Genomic DNA, 24,093 nt, shown 5'->3' with positions numbered 1-24,093 from the left:
CCTCTAGTCTTACACTGCTAAATTAGGGACGGCTAGCACAGATAGCCCTCGAGTAGCTTTGTGCGAAATTCCAAAACAAACAAACAATTTCACAAAGTAGAGAACGTGTTTTTGGCTGCCTTGACTCACACAATACATGTCTCATCGTGTCGATAGTTTATCAGTAGCTAATTAATTAAATCGTCCTAAAAAACGGTTAACATTCATTTTTAATTAATCGTTCTAAAGAGGAAGCTTAACACCAATTAATTAAATTATTTAAATCAAATTATCATAAAAAAGGACAATACAATAATTAAAACTTATTGTTTAAAGATTTTACGTACTTAATTAGTACAAGTATAATTAATTCATTCCCAAAAGGATGATACAATTATTAAAATGTAATCGATCAAGTATTTTCATTTACATGAAATATTTATTGTGATATGTTGTCACAATATACATTTTACCAGGCACATAACACGTGTATATGGGTTTAAATCGTCACTAATTTGATTTTCACGATAAAATTATTTATATATATTACTTTATATTATATACAAGGACAGTGCGATAACTAAACGTACTCAATCAAATGATTAAAGATTTTTAGCACTAAATTACTGCATTTCCTGTCCTAAAAAGCCTATATCTTACACAATACATGACTACACGTATAAATCACCCTAAAAATGACAACTTAATTATAAATGTTTTAATTAACCTATTATAAATGATTTTTTAGTTACTGTTAAGTGCCCTCTTTAGGATAATTAATTATAAATGAATTAGTGTTAAGCGTTTTTCCAGGACGATTTAATTAATCAATGATTAATTATAGGCGTATATGAATGATGGTTGTCTAACAAAATATTCTTCACTTTGTGATATTACATGTATTGGCTCGACATGGCAAAGCGTGTTAAGACGTTCGACTTGTTAGTCGCGTGTTCGATTCCCGGTCGCCCCAAATATACCCGCCCTTTCAGCCGTTGGGGCGTTATAATGTGTGGTTAATCCCACTATTCGTTGATAAAAGAGTAGCCCAAGATAGCCCTCGAGTAGCTTTGCGCGAAATTAAAGAAAAACAAATAATGAAGCCACATTGGATTATCTGCTGTGTCCACCGAAGAGAATGAATCCCAGTATTTTAGTGAGTTTATGAACTTTCCACGATTCCATCAGGGGGGCATAAGTGTGACAGCGATTTTCATCTAAATATTTCAATTCGAAATTTACACAACTTTCAACTTCTCTAAATGTATATTTAATCCTGGCACGGGAGGTGGGTTAAGGCGTTCAACTTGTAATCTGAGGGTCGCAGGTTCGAATCCCTGTCGCACCAAGTCCCACTGTTCGTTGGTAAAAGAGTTGCACAAGAGTTGGCGGTGGGTGGTGATAACTAGCAGCGTTCCCTCTAATCTTACAATGCTAAATTATGGACGGCTAGCGCTGATAGCCCTCAACTAGCTTTGCGCGAAATTCAAAAAACAAAAACAAGACATAAAATAGTACGCGAAATAATTACTTATAGCAAAGGAAATCCGTTGTAACACAGAAAAATAATTATTTTATGCTATGTGAAAGTACTTTAACAAAACTGTGAAAACGTTTTAATTTTTCATTGGATTTTTTTCCTTCTAGACGCACCTTTCCCTTCTAAAGTATTTCCCTCACGCAAGTCTGCATGCAAAGAACCTTTTCCATCTTTCATCGACTCTAATTGTACAAAATACAACACCAGGTGGCAGCACATCAAAGTAGCCGCAGTAACGGTAAAATCGTGTTTCTTTAAGTGTAGCTTTAGGTTTATAATAAACAAGTGTATACATTATTCTATTTTTTTTAGTGCTCTTTATATATAAATACGCATTTGTAATCTATGTAGTACGTATTGAGGTGGTAAACAGTTTACATTCTGTAACCTAGGAAACAAGAATTGTCACATAACATTTTATAGGTGGCATTAAACTATTCTTGTGCTGTTTACGTCTATTAATGTTGAATGAAATAAAAAAATTAAAATAAAATTTTAATTTATTTGAAATCGATGAATAGTAAGTTTTTGTGTTTTTCGTTGAAAGACGACACCTTATCATTAAAAATTATTAAATACGTGGTATTCATAGGAAAAACTGTAAGCAACAGGTAAGTTAATAAGTCGCATTTGCAGGACGTTAAAAACACGAGTAAAGTGAACACGAACAGTGTGTAAAAATAAACTGATAAAGTGTAAATATTTTTACACTCATAGTGTTGTTGTTTTGAATTAAGCACAAAACCACTCAATGGACTATCTATGCTCTGCCCTTCACGGGTATCGAAACCCGGTTTTTGGCGTTGTAATTCCGCAGACTTGCTGCTGAGCCACTGGGGGGCCACTTGTAGTGTTAAATGTATTTGTACAACAGTTATTTGGACGGGCATTATATATTACTGGTTTATCTTAAAATACCAGACTCTTATAACACCGAGATTCTCCAGATGTTGGAAAAGGCAGAAAGTAATCTTTCAGTGAACAAGAGCAAAATGGTTTATATTAATACTACAATTTTGGTTAGACTAGGGTCCTCGTGCGGTATCCCACACTCCAACGTCACTCCTGCAACTGGGTGTTACCATCCCAAAGGAAAAACGATACATAAACCTAGCCTCACTGCTGGTTCTTTAGAATGATCACTGCAATATATAACTTTGGCCTCAGACAGCGATTCAAGTTCACAAATGCCTACATTCGTTTTACATAATGTAATTAAACACAGTACAAAAGTGAGACACATGGCGTGATTATTTCTCTTTCAGTGGTTTTTTCACATGTATGTTGGCGCAGATGTTAAGATACAGTTTGTAGATAATTAGGCTGACTTTGCTCTCGTGGCATTCAAGAATAATCAAGTGTAATCGTCTTTTGTTATTCCTATACTTTTCCATGGAAAGTGTCATTTGAGAATTTCATTAGGCTTGTAGAGATGAGTTTTTCTCATTGTATGAGTCGTGTAAAGGTTTGACGATATAGCAAGATTGCCTTCCCTATTTTTGTTAATGGGCGTGAACATTGGTATAACAAAGATAAAGAAAATGTGAAAATTATACGTTTCCACAATTGGAAGTGTTGTGATTTTAAATAAATAACGCATTTATTTACTGAAATTATTATAATTCATCACGTTAGTCATTTTATCTGTGCCACTTACAACAAGACACTTGTTCAAGTCTATTTATTTACATACCTTCAAAAACTGTCAAAATTTTAATCTCAAATAAGTCTTTAGGCTAAATTTTTTGTCAACTTAATATAATCGAATTGAAATTCCGGTACATAAAAAAAAAATTCATTAATGGTCGTGGAGGAAGGAAACTGCCCTTTGAATGGATGTATAGATATGATTGTTGATTTCAGACTCCATTAGCCTGTTGACTGCCAAGTATTTCAGCTGCTACAATACAACTCTAATGCTTCTTCATTTTGTAACTTTTTCGTGACGCCATTTTGGATCGAAAGTGAAACAATTTTTAAGTACTCAAATGCATGTATGATGCTGACATCTAGCGTTGACGTTAGGTATTATTGAGAACGAATTAACTCGTCCGTGGCACTGTGTTATCGATCGGCTTGGACGAGTTATCTCGTCTACGGCACTGAACAGATTACAATATCGTATTTACAGAAGTTCTTTAGATTCTAGAAGTAAGATATAAAAAATATATATATCCAAAAGGCAACTGTAAATTCATATACAATAATAATATACGATGAACTACATGCCCATTCGCTTGATAGCTTGGTCACCAGTTTGCAGGCTTATAAATACTTAAAAAAACAGAATTTCTTCATTTCTCTTCTTTTGTTTTTGCATTCCATGTGCATCTTCTGCTAAGCTATTTTCCTACTCTGAATGCAAAGAATTGTTTCTGTCTTTGTCGACTCTAATTGTATAAAGCACAAAAATCCCTGCAGAGGACATAGTATAGACAGCACATTATGATGAGTTATACGTAAAACAAATTAACTATTTTTTAATTGTTACAACAAATGATTAAAAGATTTCTTATATTCTACTGAACTGAGAAGGGGAATATTTTCACAATGTTTGTTATACATTTTATGAACGTTTCTACAGTTAAATAACAGATTTGTCAATCCTGAAAGGAAACAAAACTACCAGGAAACATGATACTAAATTTATTTATCTCCTACAAAAAGAATAAAATAATCGTATTATTATAATAAAAACAATCGAAAACTTCATTGTGCGACATTTAATTATCCATATTGATTTGCCTTAATATGCATGTTTATTCTAACGATGTCTCTTTTTTTTACATTTAGTGGGTACCATGGATTAAAATAATTGAAAGAGGTAAATGTATAGATGTCAGAGGACCGATGGCTGAAATCATTCACAGTTTATCCACGGCTTTGAACTTTAGGTGAGTAACAAATCGTTAAAAATGTGCCGCTAAAATGTGAAAGCAGCCTCTAAGATCGTCTCTCGAATTTAATAATTTTAAGAACTAAATTTTTGTTTGTTTTGTTTTGTGTGGATTATATTCATATAGAATGAGAAACAGAAAAACAGAATCCTACCATGTGCCTTAATGCATTTGAGTTTGTCTGGAATTAAGCACAAAGGTGCACAACGAGCTATCTGTGCTCTGCCCACTACGGGTATCCAAACCCGGATTCTAACGGTGTGAGTTCAGTTCGCAGACATACCGCTGGGGTCAAGAAAAGAGTCCAAGAATTATGAGAAGCTCAAGAAAAGAAAAAAAAAACAAAATTTGAAAAACAAGAAAGTTTGGTTTGAATTTTGCTACACAAGGGCTATCTGCACTAGCCGCCCCTAATTTAGCAGTGTAAGACTAGAGGAAAGGCAGCTAGTCATCACCACCCACCGTCAACTCCTGGGCTACTCTTTTACCAACAAATAGTGGGATTGACCTTCATATTATAACGCCCTCACGACTGAAAGGGCGAGCATGTTTGGTGCGACTGGGATTCAAACCCGCGACCCTCGGATAACGAGTCGAACGTCTTAACACGCTTGGCCATGCCGGGCCTTATTTATAACTATATTAACACTCAAATTACCGACTTGTTTAATACATCATTATTAATATTTTAACATTCAAATTGTCGACTTGGTTAACAAAACAACAACATTATTTGTAACAATATAATCAATAAACAAAATTGAAAAGTTTATAACTGAAACTACAACAGTCATTTAAACATCATTTTCCACTGATAATTTGTAAATTTCTAAGAATGTTTAGTTAACAATAAACTTTTATTTGACAATAAGCAAGAAATCTTTTGTAGCGCATTCCCAACAAAGTTATATTCAAACTCAAATTTTGATATGACACGTGCATTACCTTGCATTTATTATAATTAAAAGTCATCTTACATTTATTCGCCCAATTAAAAAATAATCCAAATACTTTTGTAAAATATCACACCAACAACACTTAAAGCTTTAATGTCAGACAAACTTAAACAATCTATTGACCAACTCTTCATCTATCTAATTTATGTAAGTTAAGGTCCAAACAGTGAACCTAGAAGCACCAGACTCGTGACATTCGTCCAGTTTGACTGAACTCCATTTATAACAACATTCAACTTTCTCCCACTGGACAGAAAACTGGTCATGTTTTTTTTTTTATGTAGAACCTGCTTTCTGAACACCCAGGCACACTTCATCTGCACTCAGATACAAAGAATGTCACAAGAACGGTAAAGTAAGACTTCGTGAAACTACGCGGACACTCCATTGAAATCTTCAACTTTATTAAAGGATTTTGCAAATCATCTTTTATCAGACTTTCAAAAACTCTTCGCACCACTAACGTAGGACTAAAAGATCAATAATTACTGGGACAATTTTTATCATCTCCCTTTAAATGATGTATAATATCAGCCAATTTCCAACCATCTGACATCTGCTCACTATTCCAGGATTTGTAACAAGTGGTCCACGTATCCAATATTTAACCTCTTTCAAAACCCGTGAGTAAATATTATCTGGCCCAGATGCTCTGACGTTCTTTTAAATTTCTCACGATTTTCTTAACAAAATCAGGACTAATGTCATTATTTTGCTCAACTTTGATGCCATCTAGCAACTGTTCAGGATGACGAACATTGTTTAAAGCTTCAATAGCAAAACCTAGAGAAAAAAGTAGAATTTAATAACCTAGCCATCCCATTATCATCAGGTATCAGTCTAACAATATCATCCCTCAAAGGTTCTGTTCACATCACAACATTCTATTTACGTTTAATGTATTTGAAGAAGTCATTACTATCTAATTTTAAATCTTTGGCCAACCTTTTTTTCCCACATGGCTTTTTTCATTTGACCAACACTCTTGACCTTCTGTGGTTCTCCAGATCTTCCATCAATACAGCGAATTTTAACTTTACACCTTTTAAATGATTTAATTATACCCTTTATGTCTTTTATGTGCATTAAAGAAGTTTGTTTTTTGAATTTTCCGCAAAGCTACTCGAGGGCTATCTGCGCTAGCCATCCATAATTTAGCATTGTAAGACTAGAGGGAAGGCAGCTAGTCATCACTACCCATCGCCAACTCTTGGGCTACTCTTTTACCAACGAATAGTGGGATTGACCGTCACATTATAACGCCCCCACAGCTGAAAGGGCGATCATATTTGGTGCGACAGGGATTCGAACCCGCGACCCTCAGATTACTAGTCGAACTCCTTATCACATCCGGCCATGCCGGGTCAAAACAAGATCAAGAGAAAGTTGATGAAAATTAAACAAACAGGAAAAATAGTTAACAGAAAACCAAGAAGAAAGAGGGAGGAAAGTGAAATAAGTTTTTAGTAAGTTAAAAGGTAGGAATTTTAGAGGATGGTTGAAAGACAACAAGTGTAATACTTATAGATGTAACAACAAGAAAAATCTGACTGAAGAGAAGATCGATAGAACCTGGTTGGAGATGGGATTCGAACCCACGATTCTCAGATTACGAGTCAAGTGGACTAACCACAAGGCTTAATTAAATCAAATGCACACTTATTACGCTGCCTCTCCGTATATTTATTAACTTTCATGTATGTCTACTCATTTGTCTCCCTGTGGGTTAGCAATAAGTTTCCTTTTTTATAACGCTGTAATCCGGGATTCAATTCCTGCGGTGAGCAGAAAATAGTCAAATGCAACTTTGCCCTAAAACAAATAAACAAAAGTCCACTTACACAAAAACGTTAGTTATAATACTACTATTGTGATCGGCCTTTCTTTATTCCTTTGTTCGTCTGAAGTATTCCCCATACGTACACTACCAAGTCAGATACCTCGTTACTTTAGGTACCCCACTGGGACAGCAATAAGTCTTCGGATTTACAACGCTCAAATCAGGGGTTCGATTACCCACGATGGATACAGCAGATAGCTCGATGTTGCTTTGCTATAAGAAAAAACACACATACTCTATTTCAGGAATAACCATCCATAATTTTGAACTACAAACCAAAGGAAAGACATCAGTTGACAACACCCGTCTTTTGAAGTGTTTGTTCTTTATCGATTAGTGGGATTAACTATATAGTCTTACAACACCCACAACTGAATGTGCAAAGTGAACTTAACAACACATCTCGAACCAAATACACTAGCAATAATCGCACTCGGATCTCTCGATTATTCTAATCATAATGTATTACGTATTATAACAGTAAGTTTCAAGTGTTTGTTATAACTAAAATGGGAAAAACTTAATATATTCCTTTTCTGGCTTATGGTAATTTGTTATTGCTAATAGCACAACTTTTGTAAATAAACACGCGTAGTTACGATTACACTGAGATATTTTTAAATGCCAACTATGAATACAATAACCAATCTTGCTGCTTATGATAAAGACAAGAGCTGTCTTTCACTCAACCTTGTAGAGATTTCTTTCCACATCTAACATATAAACCGATAAGTAGAATTAATTTAGCATTGCCACAGTATTCAAATATACGATGTGAGTTTACGAATTACACTGGCCTTCGGGCTTGCGTTACCCTAGACTATTGGGTATCATTGCATAGTGTTGCTGGTACATCTGATTCTTAGCATTTTTGAAACAATATTTAATTTTACAGTTCACAGTTTACACGTTACGTAATTAGCTGGTGTAAATTACACATTAATAAGATAATTAAATTATTATGTGATGTCCTATCTCTTAAACCCATACTTGTATAATTCTGAAACATTATTTGTATTGTTGTATTTATTATTATTCATATATTATAAGAATACATTTTACACTTTTAATTACAGTTTCACCGTGTTATCTCCTGTGGACAAAGCGTTTGGTTCAAAGAAGATGAATGGTGATTGGACTGGAATGATTGGAATGTTGAGTAGAAAAGTACACATTTAAAGCATTCTGTAACACACTTCGTGTAATATTAAAACATCCGTATCTATAACATATAAGATATATATTCCATACCTCAACGGGCGCATTCAGATTGCACAAGTGAATTTTAAAAAATCCTTGAAAATAATATTGCACATGTTTATCCCTACATTAAAAGAATTAAAATCTGAATTGTTAATATTCACTCAACTAATATTACTTACTAATTATTATTCACATTTTTTAAATCAAATTTTTATCTTGTTGATTTCAACTTCCTTGGAAGAAAGTTATGTTGGACTCGAATAAAATAACCTTAACTGCTCCCCGCTAGTGCAGCGGTATGCCTACGGATTTACAACGCTAAAATCAGCGGTTCGATCCCTCTTGGTGGGCTCAACCGACAGCCCGATGTGGCTTTGCAATAAATAATAAAACACACACACATAGCTTTAATTGAAATAGTAAAATTATCCATTTACTGTTTTTTAACCCAGATGATCATGGCGTAATGTAATTCATTATCTGTATCAACTTCGAGAAGTCATAGGTTTGTGACCAAAGCACGTGATGAAAATTCTTTTCTGTTCTTTCCAATAGAAGATACAATTTAATGTAAATTTCTGTAGAGATTAGAACTGCGTGGTAAAAGCTTACCTTTGTACTATGTTACTACAGGGTGTTCGGAAAGTCACTGTACACTTATATATTTATTAACAGACTGGTTTCAATATAGAATACAGGAGGTAAATATGAATGACAATTATAAACAATGTTGAAAGGACCCCCGTTAGCATCAATACAGGCCTGGATCCTTCTTATTTTGTTTCTAAACACCGCTATCAGTTGCTGGCTTGAAATAGACTGAATGAATGCTGATTACAAATCTGCACAGTGACTTTCCGAACACCGTGTAGAATTAAAAATAGAACATCTTTCGCGACAGTTACTATTCTGTTTTATAAATCTTTCTTTTCTATTTTATTTTGAACAAAGTATCCCTAACTTAAACTTGTAAACTTAATTTGAATTACGATGTTCGGAAATTGTTTTCGGGAAACAAAATCGAGTAGTTTCGTTTTGAGCTAACTTGCTTATAAATTATATATTTTTATTGAGATTCGTTTTTAGAAATGGTACGGCGTTTCGATTACTGTTGCGATCATTAACAAGTGCACAACTTTAACAATATCTTTTATAATTATTGTACCAGTGATTGAAGCGCCGTACCTTTTTTAAAAATGTTATCTTACTCACTGTGCGTTGTACCTGTTTGTTTGTATTTAAAATTTCGCGAAAAACTACACGAGGACTAGCCGTCCCTAATTTAGCAGTGTAAGACTAGAGGGAAGGCAGCTAGTCATCACCACCCACCGCCAACTCTTAGGCTACTTTTTACCAACGAATAGTGGGATTAACCATCACATTATAACGCCCCCATGGGTGAAAGGGCGAGCGTGTTTGGTGCGACGGAGAGAACCCGCGACCCTCAGATTACGAGTCGAATGGCTTAACCCACCTGGTCATGCCGGGCCAGATGTTAAAGAAAATATGTTTTATAACAAAAAACTGTTTTCTGTACAAAGAAGTTCGTTTCAAATTAATAACTATTTCATACATTGTTTTCACAATGCAGTAAATCAAACCTTACAGGGCCCAGGCATGGCCAGATGGTTAAGGCGCTCCACTCTAACCCGAGGGTCGTGAGTTCGAATCCCCGTCACACCAAGCATGCTCGCTCTTTCAGCAGTGGGAGCGTTATAATGTTACGGTCAAGCCCAAGAGTTGGAGGTGGGTGGTGATGACTAGCTGCCTTCCCTCTAGTTTTACCCTGCTAAATTAGGGACAGCTATCGCAGATATCCCTCGTGCAGCTTTACGCGAAATTCAAAACAAACCAAATCATACAGTAGGTGTGTCGATTCGTGTCTGATATACGCTCAAAATAACCACAATATGAAAAGCAAGTGTCGGGTAACGGGTTACACAATGTTATATTGTAGTTCATTTTCTTAAGTGCCTGTTTGGCACTGAAGACTTTGCAGCCCAGTAAACAATCAGGTAACAGTTGTCAACGAGGCATATGGTCACTTGATCACAAATGCAAATGGTACTTTGATGTGGTCTGGTAAAAATTAGTAAATAAAACTCTAAATATATTTTAATTATTTTGAGAAGTTTATGTAGACATGTATGCATGTCAGAGATTTTAAAAAGACTCGATATTAATCTGTAAAACTGTACAATTTAGTATTCTATTATTGTTGCAAAGTTTTTAGCTGTCACTTGGCTGGTAGTAAAATGAATTATGTTACATTTCTTCCAAGTCAGATAATATTTATACTGCAAAATGTGTTTCTAAAATGGCATATGCCTTTGTTTTTAAAAGTTAATGAAACGTCTCCCGCTAGTACAACGGCAAGTCTACGGATTTACATCGGTAAAATCAACGATGCGATTCTGTGGGTGACACGGCAAATAATCCATGTGGCTTTGCTGAAAGAAAAACACAAACACACTTAATGAAATTATTTACATTTACAAATAAAAATAAATAGATTAGTATTTCAATGCATTCTAAATTTTCAATTTCTCTTGCAAATTATGAAACGACACTTTCTAATTAGAATTATTTATTTTTTTTAATAACGTGTGTGTTTTCTTATAGCGAAGCCACATCGGGAGAGAAATCCCGAATTTTACCGAGAGAAATCGAACATTTTCTTTAAATCATAAAACAACGAGAGTCTATATCAAAATTATACTTCTCTGAGAACGTGTACAATTATCTTACCATTTTTTAAAATTTTATTTTAGCATTTTAAAATCATGTTAACTTACATGTATCAAATTGATTTATTTCTTTTTCCAAATACAGGAAGTTGATTTTGTGTTGACTCCAGTTTCGGCAACGCAAAATAGGTTTGAAATCGCCGACTTCACCAATCCCATTGTTATTGAGCCTATGCATATATTAACCAGTAATCCAGAAGAACATCCTGACCTGTTTAGTTTTCTCAAAGCTTTTCACGTCAAAGTACGTTAAATAAGTATTGATTATTTTTGTTAAATTCAACACTATAACACTATACTATTCTCAAATTTAAGGTGACCAAAACTGTGAAAGGAATCAATATATCTGGTACTGCTTTAAAAATCATCTGTTTATAAAACAGAAATATTGTCTCTATGTTCACCTTTACATGTTTATGGGTTTTGATTAATTTCAACCAAATTTAACGTAGGGTCCCTGGAAAGAGTTAAAGAGGTCTCAGCATTTGAATGCGATCCCCCATCGTTTCTCCAAAGACCACTGCTTGTCTGAGCGCTTGCCTTTTACATGTACTTTTTTTTTTTTTTTTACGATTCTTAACCACACTTGGATCTCCGCGGGAATATCATGGTGAGTTTAATGATCGGATCTGGTCACCCATGGGCCTATTCGTTCCCCACGTTATCTTGTTGATCTTTATTGATCTTCAAAGGCAACCGGGATGACGTACAGATTGGCATTTAAATCTTTTCTTCTATACCTCACTCCCCACGACTTAATAGATTTTTTCTTAACAAATTAACTCGTATAATTCAGTGTCCTCTAGGCCCGGCATGGCTAGATGGGTTAAGGCGTTCGACTCGTAATCCGAGGGTCGCGGGTTCGCATCCCCGTTGCACCAAACATGCTCGCCCTTTCAGCCGTGGGGGCGTTATAATGTTACGGTCAATCCCACTATTCGTTGGTAAAAGATTATCCCAAGAGTTGGCGGTAGGTGGTGATGAATAGTTGCCTTCCGTCTAGTCTTACACTGCTAAATTAGGGACGGCTAGCGCAGATAGCTTTCGAGTAGCTTTGCGCGAAATTCAAACAAACAGTGTCCTCTGTTGCACTGCCATCAATTTAGAAGGGCTTGGATGTAGTGAATAGAAAGTAAAAGTGTCAACTATCCCTTGTAACAGTTGACCAATGAAAACTACAGGAGTGGGAAACTCCATGGCAAGTGAAGAGCACAGTTGTGTCCAGTTCGAGTTTAGGAATCAACTTTTTCTATCATTTACTTTTTATTGCAGATCTGGCAGTCAGCAACTGCACTGCCTCATGTCATCGCTTTTGTCGCGAGCTTCATCACTGTCACAGACTCCGCCCATTTTGTAACGTCAGTCTGTTTCAGATGTTTATTATCAAGTGTGCGTTGTTTTTCATGCGCCTGCAAACATATTTTTGTTGTGCAACTTTCAGGTGTTTAAATATATTTTGTTTCTAATCCCATAAAGTGTATAATTCGAAAACAAAAAAATCCAGATGATGACAATTTAATTGATTTTCGCATTACTGCCGAAAAGAAAATGGCGCGTGAGTGGAAAAACGTAAAACGAGAATTTAATGAAAGTTAGGAATTAAAATGTGCAGTGATTGAAGGAAATAATGATCCAGTGTGACTTTTGTGTTACAAAGTTTTAAAGAATAATAAAGTATACAACTTTAAGCAACACTATAACAATTTTCACAACGAATTTGATGTAAAATTTCCAGTTAATAGCAAAAATCGTATGAATGAAATTAACCGTCTGAAAGCAGAACTTCATGAACAAAAGGGAGGCCTAAAAAGATTTTTATCACTGATATAACTGGTTACATTAGCTAGCTATAAACTAGCTTGGATTTTAGCTAAAATATCATTTTCTGAAGCTGAACTAGTAAAAGAAATACTGATTGTTGTCATTGAAACTCTGTTGGAGAATTATGATTCAAAAATAAAAAATATTTTATTTCAAAAGGTAAATAATTTTCAATTAAGTCGAAGAACAATTGTCTACAGAATGATAGAGTTACCGAAAGACATAGAAAATCAGTTGTTTGAACAACTAAAAGACTGTTTGTATTTTTCTTGAGCACTAGATGAGTCAACAGATGTTAGTGACACTGCAAGTTGATATTTTGGGTTCAATGTGTAACTTCAGATTTTCAAGTGAAGGAAGAAATGTTTGGCCTTTGTCGATTACGAGATCAAATCTGTGGAATAAACATCTTTGAAAAATGTCTTGAAATGTCAAAAATTTCTGGTTTTTGTCACAACAGACGATGTTCCCGCCATGACTGAGGCGAAATTAGGATTTCTTTCTCTTTTGAAGCAGCATTTAATTGAAAATAATATGAAGTCCACACTGACACCTTTCAATTGTATTTTGCATCAGGAAAATTTATGTGCTCAGATATCTGAAAGTGATGAATTGAAAAATGTTATGGACATTGTTGTAAAAATTGTGAGTTACATCAGAAGTGAAAGCTTTCTCATCCATCGACAGTTTGAGTCTTTGAAGAAACGCAGTAACTGTACTTTTAATGATCTTACTGATTTTGCAAGTGTAAGATGGTTAAATAGAGTAAAAGTCTTGGAACGATTTACTTTCTTATTTCCTCAAATAAAAGAGAATCTTGTTGAAAAAGGTAAGATTGAAAATTTCCCTGAAATTGAAACTTTGTCATGTGATTTGTACTTACTGTGCGACGTGATGGTTAACTTGAATAACTTCAATACGAAGCTTTAGGGAAGAGATAAAATGATAAACGACCAATCACAGTCTATTCATGAATTTCAATTAAAGCTAAAATTCCTCGCAGAACAATTACAAACTAATGCTTTAATACATTTTGCAAAGTTGAATAGTTTTGTAGAAAATAATAAAGACTATAATTTCTCTGATGCTAAAGATGATCTCCATGTAAACTGGATCAAAAATCTATCTCAAAAATTTGAAATTGATGTTTTAATTTTTTTATGATCCATTTTAATTTGACTTGGGAAATTTCAGTAAGGAAATTCCATCTTTCTTGTCTTTGGATAAGTGTGTATTTGAAGACGAGATGCTTACCCTACAAAGTGTAGAACACATAAAAGGTGAACAAAAATGTTCCATCAGAGAGATGTGGGTCACTATTTGGATAAATGAGAGTCTTCAGGTTTCATCTTTTCCCTGTCGCTGTTTTTTGCTGCAGTGTCATGCGCAGATTCTAGGTAACAGAAAAGAGCAACAGGGAAAAGATAAAACCTGCAGAGATCGTAGTTGTTCGAGACTGGTTTCAACCCATGACCAAACAAATCCAAATTTGTCTTTTTTTTGTGTGTCACACAAGCGGATTTAGCGGATTTACAACGCTAAAATCAGAGGTTCGAAATCCCTTGGTGGGCTCCAGAGATAGGCTGATGTGGCTTTGCTCTAAGAAAACATATTCCCCTAATGTTTTATTTCCAAACTTCTCATTACACGTTCTCATTAAACTGATGTACATTTTGGACAGACTGTTTTAGCATAAGCTGCAGTGTTGATGTGTCCACGACGTTACTGAGTTTTTACTGGATATTGGTTTCAGTGATCGTAGAATTGCTACCAGAGTTGCAAGATGGAGTGACAGCCATATACCAAGAAAATGTTAACACGGACCAAGTATCTCTTCCATTGCAATCTCTTCAGAGTAAGCTTCATTAGCCTATTGAAAGTGGCAAGTACACTGTATAGACCAAATGGTATGACATGAAATCTGTAAAAATCGTCATCTAGTTCGACTTGCATGACAGATCTATAGGGTTGAACCATTATGCATGTTCCAGTGTGTCTCTTCATGGAAGCGGAAAAACGTCAATATGAATTACTGCGCTCACCAGTTTGGAATCAGCACAACTCTCCTTTTTCCTGACAATCGCTGCTTGAAGACTTGTGATTCTGTCTTCTAACGTCTTCTGTTCTGTATTTCAGTATTAGCAAAATATCTACTGCTCTAGTGAAGTCTGTGTGATGGTTCTTTATTTGAACAAGTATTGCTCATATTTATGTGATGGTGAGTTACTTTTGTTTAATCCAATCAGTTAATTGGTTCCACAAATATATTGACACAATAAATAAAAAAATCACTAAGCTTCTGTCATTGTAATAAATCAGTATTGCTTGTAAAATCCCCAGATACTGATTTTATAAGTGGTTTAAACCGAATGCTGCTTGTTTTCAGACGTGACACAACTGAAGTAATACTAGCGATACCACTAGTTTTGGTTACCACCAGTTTACCTGTCGTTCCAGTGACCATCCCTCCAGGAAATCGGAAAGCCAGTTTCCCATTATTACATCTCAATGCTAGAACTTCATCACTCCTTGACGGTGATACTACTTGATTTCTGGATAGGAAACTGCATTCCATGCTTTGACTCTGTAACCCCATTGCATTGTGCCATTGCACTAAATCTCGTATATAGTAAACTATGGACTATTATTTGTGTACATGGAGATACAGTGACTCTCTCTACAACATACAGTCGAATGGTCTATTATTCCTAGTATAAGACGATTTTACCATAAAATTTCAGATCACCTGATGCACAGGTGAAACTTTTCAATAATTTCCATAGTGCATTCATCCTGAAGATGCCAGTGCTACAGCCTACTTCAGCAGTTCTCGAGCTTTACATGAAATACTTAATTGAATATGTTGTTATGTTCAAGGCACATCCACTACATTTTCATTCCCTTTTGTGACCTTTTCTAAGTCACAATTTGAAACCTCATCACTACAAAAACTACTACTGTTAGAATTAGAATATATTTCTTATGATAGCTCATCATTTAACTAGATAGCCATTTGATGGAAATAGTTATTAAGATGTGTTTGCAATCTAATAAAGCATACAACTGGCACAGATCGTCCATGTAAATGCCGAATTTCTAATAAGGACCCTCTTTCAAGCCTTGAACTCAGCCTCATGAACAGTTTGGTTGTTCATCAAAATGCTGGCAGAACTGAAGTTCTCGATAGTCTCGAGGGAGGGAACGTTCAGACTGAGGTATTACATGGTTTGTTCCCGGATGCAGCTATTCCAGGTAGAACTTACCTTATATGTTGAAAAATATTTCAAGTTTTCTGTTGCCACATCTTTTAACACTGAGATTGGGGTTTGTTCTGCCAACGTGATGTCTTGGTGTGAATATTTCATTCAATGTCTTTAAGGCAAATGTCATTCTAACATGTCCTAAGCTTCTAGGTATGGCGGCATAGACTAATACAGAAACTCCTAAATGATGGGTTACTGGAGGCGTCTCATTCATTGACTCTGCTCTACTACAGAATTTTCCATCATCCGTGGTCATGTTAGACTTTCCATTAAAGAAAACTCACCACTGCCTGACTGATCGTTACTTTCAGCAACACTTGCCATCTTTCTCGCCTGCCTCTTAACCAGTCAGGAGTGGTATCGACCAGTGCTAGAGCAGAATTACTCAAATTTCAATGTAAAACTATGTGTATGTAGGATAGGCTACGCTTAGAGGCTAAGTGCTACACGTGTGTTTAAGTCATCAAATTTTATTCGAAATAGTAGCCTAGAATGTAAAGTTTGTTTGTTTTTCAAAAGAAGTTAAACATCTCTGGCCAACACTCTAAATTTACCATTATCACGAAAATCTTCCACAAGTGTATAACTTTTATTGAGCATACTTTCAAGTATTTTCATGCTTTCTGTTCATGTACTTCTAGGTATTAAACTGTGTTTTGCTTTCTTTAGGTGTGGCTCTTTTTGGGACTGAGCATTCTGCTTGTGTCTGGAATTTCTTTTGTTTTCCAACTCATGCTTCCAGAATCTGAAATACGTCATCGATGTATGGCTTACACGTTTTTTCAACATTTTTGGACATACTTCACCTGTTTTCTATTTCAAGGTTAGAATTTATTGTTAAAAAGCATGCCTTAAACACAAGTAAAGCAATGAACAAAATATATATAGTTTTAATAAATACTTTATAAAATAACAACATATTTAGAGTGACAAGGAAGAACGAGATTTATAGTGAGGAAGACACTTCGATCAGATTTCTTCTTGTTGAATTTTGATAACACTAGGACAGATGTCATAAATTTAAAACATGGAAATTTTTCTTTCATCTACAGTTAAGGCAGATTTTTTTTCAATATGATACACATTCAGTGGAAGCTGCAATTTTACAGGCGTTTTCAGTATTTGTGGGATAAGAACTATATTTAATGATTAATTTTGTTTTCTGATGGATATGAGTCAGAATATCACTTATGGGCCAAAACACCGCTTGATACCTTGTGATTCGTAATTTGATGACAGTCTAGATTTTTACAACACTTGTACCTTTAGCACAAATAAGTGGCTCTATTCAGTGATAAATGTTCTAACACGTTTATGTGTCGTAATATAACTCTGGTTAGAGAGCGTGCAATTCTTACCTTTTAGAATTCAATGCACCTGAGGATAATGTAGACATATTTTCAGAAGCTACAATTGCTCTTTAGTTTTCAGACTACACGATGCTGTCACTGCATGCCAAGGTTACAAGAAACAAAAAAACGACTGAGATACTTAGAAAATTAAACACTGCACCTATCGTTGTGAGTCCAGTTTTGTGCTAGATATTACTTTATGTCTGTATGGAATAAAAATATTCACAACAGTTTTGGATTCGACATATTTTACGAACTTCAAATTAATTGGGATCATATTAGCAGCACGTGGCATTCGGAAGTGTCACGAGGTGTCTTAAAGAACTTAAACAGAGTTTGGTTCACCAGTCTTCACGTTTGTAGCTTTTTTTATAATACTTGTTAATTTTAAACTGAATATCAAATTATGGGACACATTTGTTATATGGCTAAATTGGTTTCTAAGATTCAGGCTTAACCATCTCTAATTTAAAATATTGACTAAATAGGGAATAATTGATCAGTATCAAATAAATACTAGGCTTGGTTTAGCCTTTATAACTCCTACAGCTTTTCAAAGACAGAAAACATGTGTAACGAAATATTGCGGCTCGAGCTTTGGACCTTTCAATTCACCGCACACTACCCTAAGCCATTTGTAATATAAAATTTAAATTGTAATAGCTGGTAGTGTCTTCTTTGGTTAAAAAAATTAGCGTCTATGTAAGAAAGGTGCTTTTCTGAAACAAGTTCCTTAAATCCTAGGAGTTTTAGAGCTAGTTGTAGTCCATGTGCTGTGTGATATTATTCATATCCGAGTCGTTAGGTATTGCATCAGTAGAACAACTGTAGATTGAGGCATGAAATGTTTTGTGGCGATAAACCTGAAGAATATCTGCTTATGACTAAATTGTGAAATTAACTGTGTAAACATAAAATATATTCAAAACCATTTTCATTTATTTCAAACGATCAATATAAGTATGATTATTCATAAAGGAGGTGCATCTACTGGAGCAGTAGAGGTTTCTGTGACGAAGCAAAAATATGTTTCAGGCTGAGAAAACGTATAAATGGAACAATAATGTTATTATTTGCGAGTTAATCTTCTTATCGAAAACAAGAAAGGATGTAATCTCAAGGTATCATTTAATCTACCAGTGTAAAAGATTGTTATCTACTCTCAGATAGTAGCATTTAGTTTAGAAATATTTCCCATAAAAAAGCATGTAACACCATTATTGAATGACCTAAAACAATAGGTAGCTATAAAGAAAGGAAGATTCCATCCACTGATCAACGTTTATTTTGAAAACTATACATGCTTTTTATATTCAGTAGAACTAGAAATCTTCGTGCAGTAAAATTAATAAATGTAATATTGTCAGTTTTATAATAATGTAATAAGAGACATTCGAATTTGAATTTTTACAATAAAGCTCTGGATTGTTTGCTTTAGGTCTGCCACGTTTGCCAGTGAGATCATCTTTGAGACTATTGGTAGGAATATGGTGGCTGGTCTGTCTGATTGTTATGTGTAGCTTCAGTGGGAAGTTGGTCTCCATGTTTACCAGTAACAAAGCCATGGATAAGATCGACACTTTGCAGGACCTTCTCCAACATCCTAATATTACCATTTTACTCGAAGATGGCGGTAGTTTTACAGCTACCATAAAAGTAAGGTAACTTCGTAAAATCGTCTTTTCTATGTATGCTTTTGCATAAAGTGCTTAGCGCTCCCTAGTGGATATTTTGTGAATTACTTTTATGGATTGTATAGTATCCATTATCAAAAACTCACAGAAAATACAAATAAAAACATATCAACACAAAATATTTATCATACAGTATTGATTGGATTTTTGTAAATATGAGGCAAAACAAAAATAATAATGACCGGTTTCTTGCAAACATTTTCCATTGATTTAGCACGAGAAAGTTAGGTAGATTTCTCACATATCTAATAGCGATAATAATTAATCTCAGTTTAACTTATTGTTCAATTAAGCAAAAGCATAACTTCAGTTTTACTTAACTCGTTCCCTGCTGGAACAGCGGTAAGTCTTCGGATTTACAACGCTAAAATCAGGTGTTCGTTTCCCGTCGATGGTCACAGCAGATAGCCCGATGATGGCTGAAAAATAATAGCAGGGATACGGATAATTTATCCGTCATACTTCTGAGGTAAGTATTTAATATCAAGGGGGAAAATACTTTCCATCTGTCTCTAAATACATCTCCTAAATCAGCTGACTGATCCATACCAAACTTGGTATGCTCGCTTAGCAGTCCCAAACCGAACTAAATTTGTATTAAACGTTCTCAGATATTTTGAAAAAAAATTAAAATATTTTATACAATAACCCAGATGTTACTATTGTGAATAGTTAATTTGGGACAAAAAAACAAAACTTTACTAGTTATAACCTGTAAATGAGATTTTTAACATTTGTTTTTCCTATAATAACCAAATTATACAGCTTTAAAATATCCTTCTGCAATGCGGAGAATAAAAATATTACTGGTGTTTAAATCCCCCCCTTTCTGATTCACATCATTTAACTTTCGGTTCATACCAAGATTTAGAATAAGCGCTTCAGTCTTAGAGAAATATTTCATAATTCAATCATTTTTATATTGCGCATTTCTTGATGGAGAATATAGTTCCCCATAGAAGCAAAACCCAATATTATTAATATATTTAATTCATTAAGCGCGTCGAATTCAGAGAGTACAAATATTAACCACATCGCTACTGTGAAATGGACTGATTCAAACAACAAATAAAGCAAATGCTTTGCCATTTCTTCAAAGTTTCTCTACCAAACTGGTATACTTCCTCACTTCTTTCTTAGGCCCAGCATGGCCAGGTGGATAAGGCATTCGACCCGTAATCTGAGAGTTGTGGGTTCGAATCCCCGCTGCACCAAACATGCTCGCCCTTTCAGCCATGGGGGCGTTATAATGTGACTGTCAATTTCATTATTCGTTAGTAAAAGAGTAGCCCAAGAGTTGGCGGTGTGTAGTGATGACTAGCTACCTTCCTTCTAGTCTTACACTGCGAAATTAGGGACGGCTAGCGCAGATAGCCCTCGTGTAGCTTTGCGCGAAATTCAAAAACAAACGAACACTTCTTTCTTGGAGAATGAATGCTATTGACGGGCGGTGTGCGGTCTCTGTAAAATATCTCGAAGTTTTAGGTCAGGCCGTTTAAAGTGGATTACAATAACATAGAAAAAGCAATTTATGGACTGAAAATTATAATTTACTTGTAGACCCTCACCGACAAAATATGAATACGAAAGTTCCGTCTCAAAACAAAATTATTGAAATTCCACATTCACTTAATTGATTTTACTTTTCTCAATGGCAAGGTAAAGCAGGCAGCTTAAGAACAGTTTTGTTCTTATATCTCAATCAGAACAGATACTCCAAAAGGTTAACATTTATTTTCCTGTTGATACGGTTGGTGTGGTTTGTTTTGAACTTCGCGCAAAGCTACACGAGGGCTATCTGCGCTAGCCGTCCCTAATTTAGTAGTGTAAGACTAGAGGGAAGGCAGCTAGTCATCACTACCAATTCCAAGGTTACTCTTTTACCAACGAATACTGGGATTGACCGTAACATTATAACACCCCTATGGTTGAAAAGGCTAGCATGTTTGGAGCGACGGTGATTCGAACCCGCGACCCACCTGGCCATGCTAGGCCCTAATACGGTTGAGATGGCTATTTTCAAATATCTACATATATGCCTCTTGTATTTCGTATGCAGAGAGCGGAAAGTGGTATTTACAAACGTCTATGGAAAACAGTTGAAAACAACCGAGGCGCTAGTTATTCGTTCAACGAAATTATTTCCGACAGCATGCTAGAAAACATAGCAAGGGGGACACACGCCACACTACTTCAAGCAGTTACCCTCAGGACAGAACTTTCTCAAAGGTACACCGAAAAGGGCTTCTGTGGTCTTTATGTCGGGAAGGAAGCGATTTTCCCGAAAACAACCGTCATTGCAATGGGAAGACACTTGCCTTCCTGTTTCCGACAAAAACTCAAACGAATGTAAGTTAACAAACTTTAATCGAATGGCGATATTAAAAGTTATTTCTCACCATTTTACTCAACACATTTTTTTTTCTTTGTAGATCTTTTAATGTTTTTAATTATACTTCGTTTGGGGAAGGTATTGCGACATTCTTAGCTAACAACTGACACACAGTGGAAGCCACTGTCTCAGCTTCACATTTGTAATCGCTGTCAAGGTTTAGAAATGATTCCCACTCCAAATTCTGCCAAAATTGTCTGCTTTGTGAGTCGAATCTTGAACGTAAAACCTAAAATTCAAGAGTCATGTGGACCTACAATACGTGAAAATACTAAATTACAAAGAGTCAATAATTTCATAGGTAACGGAAGTTGCATCGTAGTTTTATTTTACTGCCTCATTGGTATTATTCTTTTAATAGTTCTGTGCGATAAAATGGAGAAGCTAATATATAAACCTCAACAAAGATTAGGCTTTCAGACACTATAGAATAATTATTTCTACAGTATAAAAATTAAAATTATTATTTAAAGGAATCTTTAATTATTTTAAGGGTTGATGGAGCAGTGGAAAATTATCTTTTTGGCAAGTGGATGGATATGTTGACAGTGAATTATACACGTTGTGTTCTTTCATCGCCATCTGGTGTTCGTCGCCGTACTCTCTTCGACCTTCGAGGAGTATTTTCATTTTATGCCATTGGAATTATGACTTCGCTTTTGGTATTTCTTTTCGAAAAATGTTGTCCAACTTTTCTGAAACGTTTGAAATAAATTTTGCGACCAAACGATAAATCATTACTTAAGCTTTACATAAACTTCACTGCTCGCCATCTAATTATTTTGAGCTTTTCAAGTATTTAAAGTTGAATGTTATTTAATTATTTATTAAGGAGCTAACTGGTTGTCCTCTGATTTTCTATACAATGATGAAGTATCTAGTTGTTGGAAAAAATAACCTGATACCACAAATTCTTGATGACGAGAAACCCACTTGAAACAAAAATGTATCTCAGAAGGGCTGGTACACTGATATCACGAATATTGTTTCACTTTTTATTTTTAATAAATATAGTCATTTAAGGCTTAAGATGTTCCATACATTGAAATACTTAAGAGTTTCCCACTGTTTTGATGTGTAGCAAACACTCAGGTGATTTATTGATGACAACGACGTTTCCAAGACAATTTAAACAGTTTAAAAAAAACAGTTTATTTTACGTAAATTTCGTTAATTGAATGTATTAAGACCATTTAGAACTTCATTTGCTTTAAACCTTGTAAGCGTTACACTTGTTTTACTTAGTTAAATCAAATGATTCGTACAGCAAGTCTTAGTTCGTTCAGTTAAACGAATGACAATTTAAAGTCGATTTGTTAATAAATATGGTCATTTATCTTTTCTTTTCTCAACATATTTTTCATTTTATTCTCTCAACCACAATTCCTCCTTGCTCTTATTACGCTTAAAATTATACCTCGTTTGGCAAAATAACTTTAACTGTGCCATTGAAAAATATCTTTCAACGAAAAGCGAAACGTAACAGCTTTAATTAGTGCATGTTTCATTAGAACTCTCGCCTAATCTTCGATTCTGTGTGACGTATAGACAGTAAGAAGTCTGGAGGTACCATTTTTCGAGGATTATAGTATAGAGATGGTTTACCTAGGGACAACCTCCCCTCAGTGGCACAGTGGTAGTCTGCGGACTTATAAGGCTTAAAACTGGGCTTCAATACCCATGGTAGGCAGAGCACAGACAGTCCTTTGTTTAGCTTTGTGCTTAACTACAAACAAACAAAAACAAACTTTGCCTCCCAGTGGCACAGCGGTATGTCTGCAGACTGAAACCGCTGGAAACTGGCTTTCGATACCCTTGGTGGGCAGAACACAGAAAGACCTTTGTGTAGCTTTGAGCTTAATTCCAAACAAAGAAACAAACAATTGCCTAGCTGTTTACAGAGACAAATAAATGTTCAGGTCCATTCTATGAATGTGATGATTTTGCTGGTCCAGGAAAATGAATGAATTCATGCTCTTTGGTTCTATTTCAGACAATGCTAGAGAAGTGGACTGTCGTGAAAGAACCTTTCTCCAACAAAGTGGAAGATTTGCATTTCGACCTGGCATGATCGTTGTTTATCTGTTCACCTGAAAGATATCTGATGCGCACAGTGAATTAAAAGCTGCCAGGTCAGATAATATAGGCGTAGTATTCGGCAGCACCAACTACCTCAAGTGACCACTCGTAACCTAATTGTGGGGTTTGACTATTACTCTCAATCCGAAGCGTGTTTTACAGTACCATATTTCGAACCCTAAACCTTTGAATCTCTAGTCCGATACGTTAACTTGTAAACCACGATTAGGCTGACGTGACTGGTAACACCATTCGTGTGTACTCAGCTGTCACAGGCCTGCGATAGTTTTATTGTCTTGAAAGTTTTGCATGTTCTATATTAATTCCTAT

At 35.2% G+C, this 24,093-nt stretch overlaps 1 protein-coding gene across 1 annotated transcript; it reads left to right on the top strand.

Annotated features, from left to right (window-relative positions):
- Positions 1-1,630: 1,630 nt before the first annotated feature.
- On the top strand, positions 1,631-22,418 carry LOC143247531 (glutamate receptor ionotropic, kainate glr-3-like). The gene is made up of 8 exons (XM_076495801.1): positions 1,631-1,757; positions 4,313-4,413; positions 8,289-8,379; positions 11,248-11,406; positions 16,916-17,069; positions 19,037-19,254; positions 21,352-21,641; positions 22,178-22,418. Exons 2-8 carry the CDS (start codon positions 4,370-4,372, stop codon positions 22,395-22,397), a joined length of 1,176 nt encoding a protein of 391 aa, XP_076351916.1. The 5' UTR covers positions 1,631-1,757; positions 4,313-4,369; the 3' UTR covers positions 22,398-22,418.
- The last annotated feature ends 1,675 nt before the right edge of the window (positions 22,419-24,093 follow it).

The sequence above is a fragment of the Tachypleus tridentatus genome, chromosome 3, assembly GCF_004210375.1.
Source record: "Tachypleus tridentatus isolate NWPU-2018 chromosome 3, ASM421037v1, whole genome shotgun sequence".
Classification (NCBI taxonomy): Eukaryota; Metazoa; Arthropoda; class Merostomata; order Xiphosura; family Limulidae; genus Tachypleus; species Tachypleus tridentatus.
This window is presented reverse-complemented; position numbering and strand designations above follow the sequence as displayed.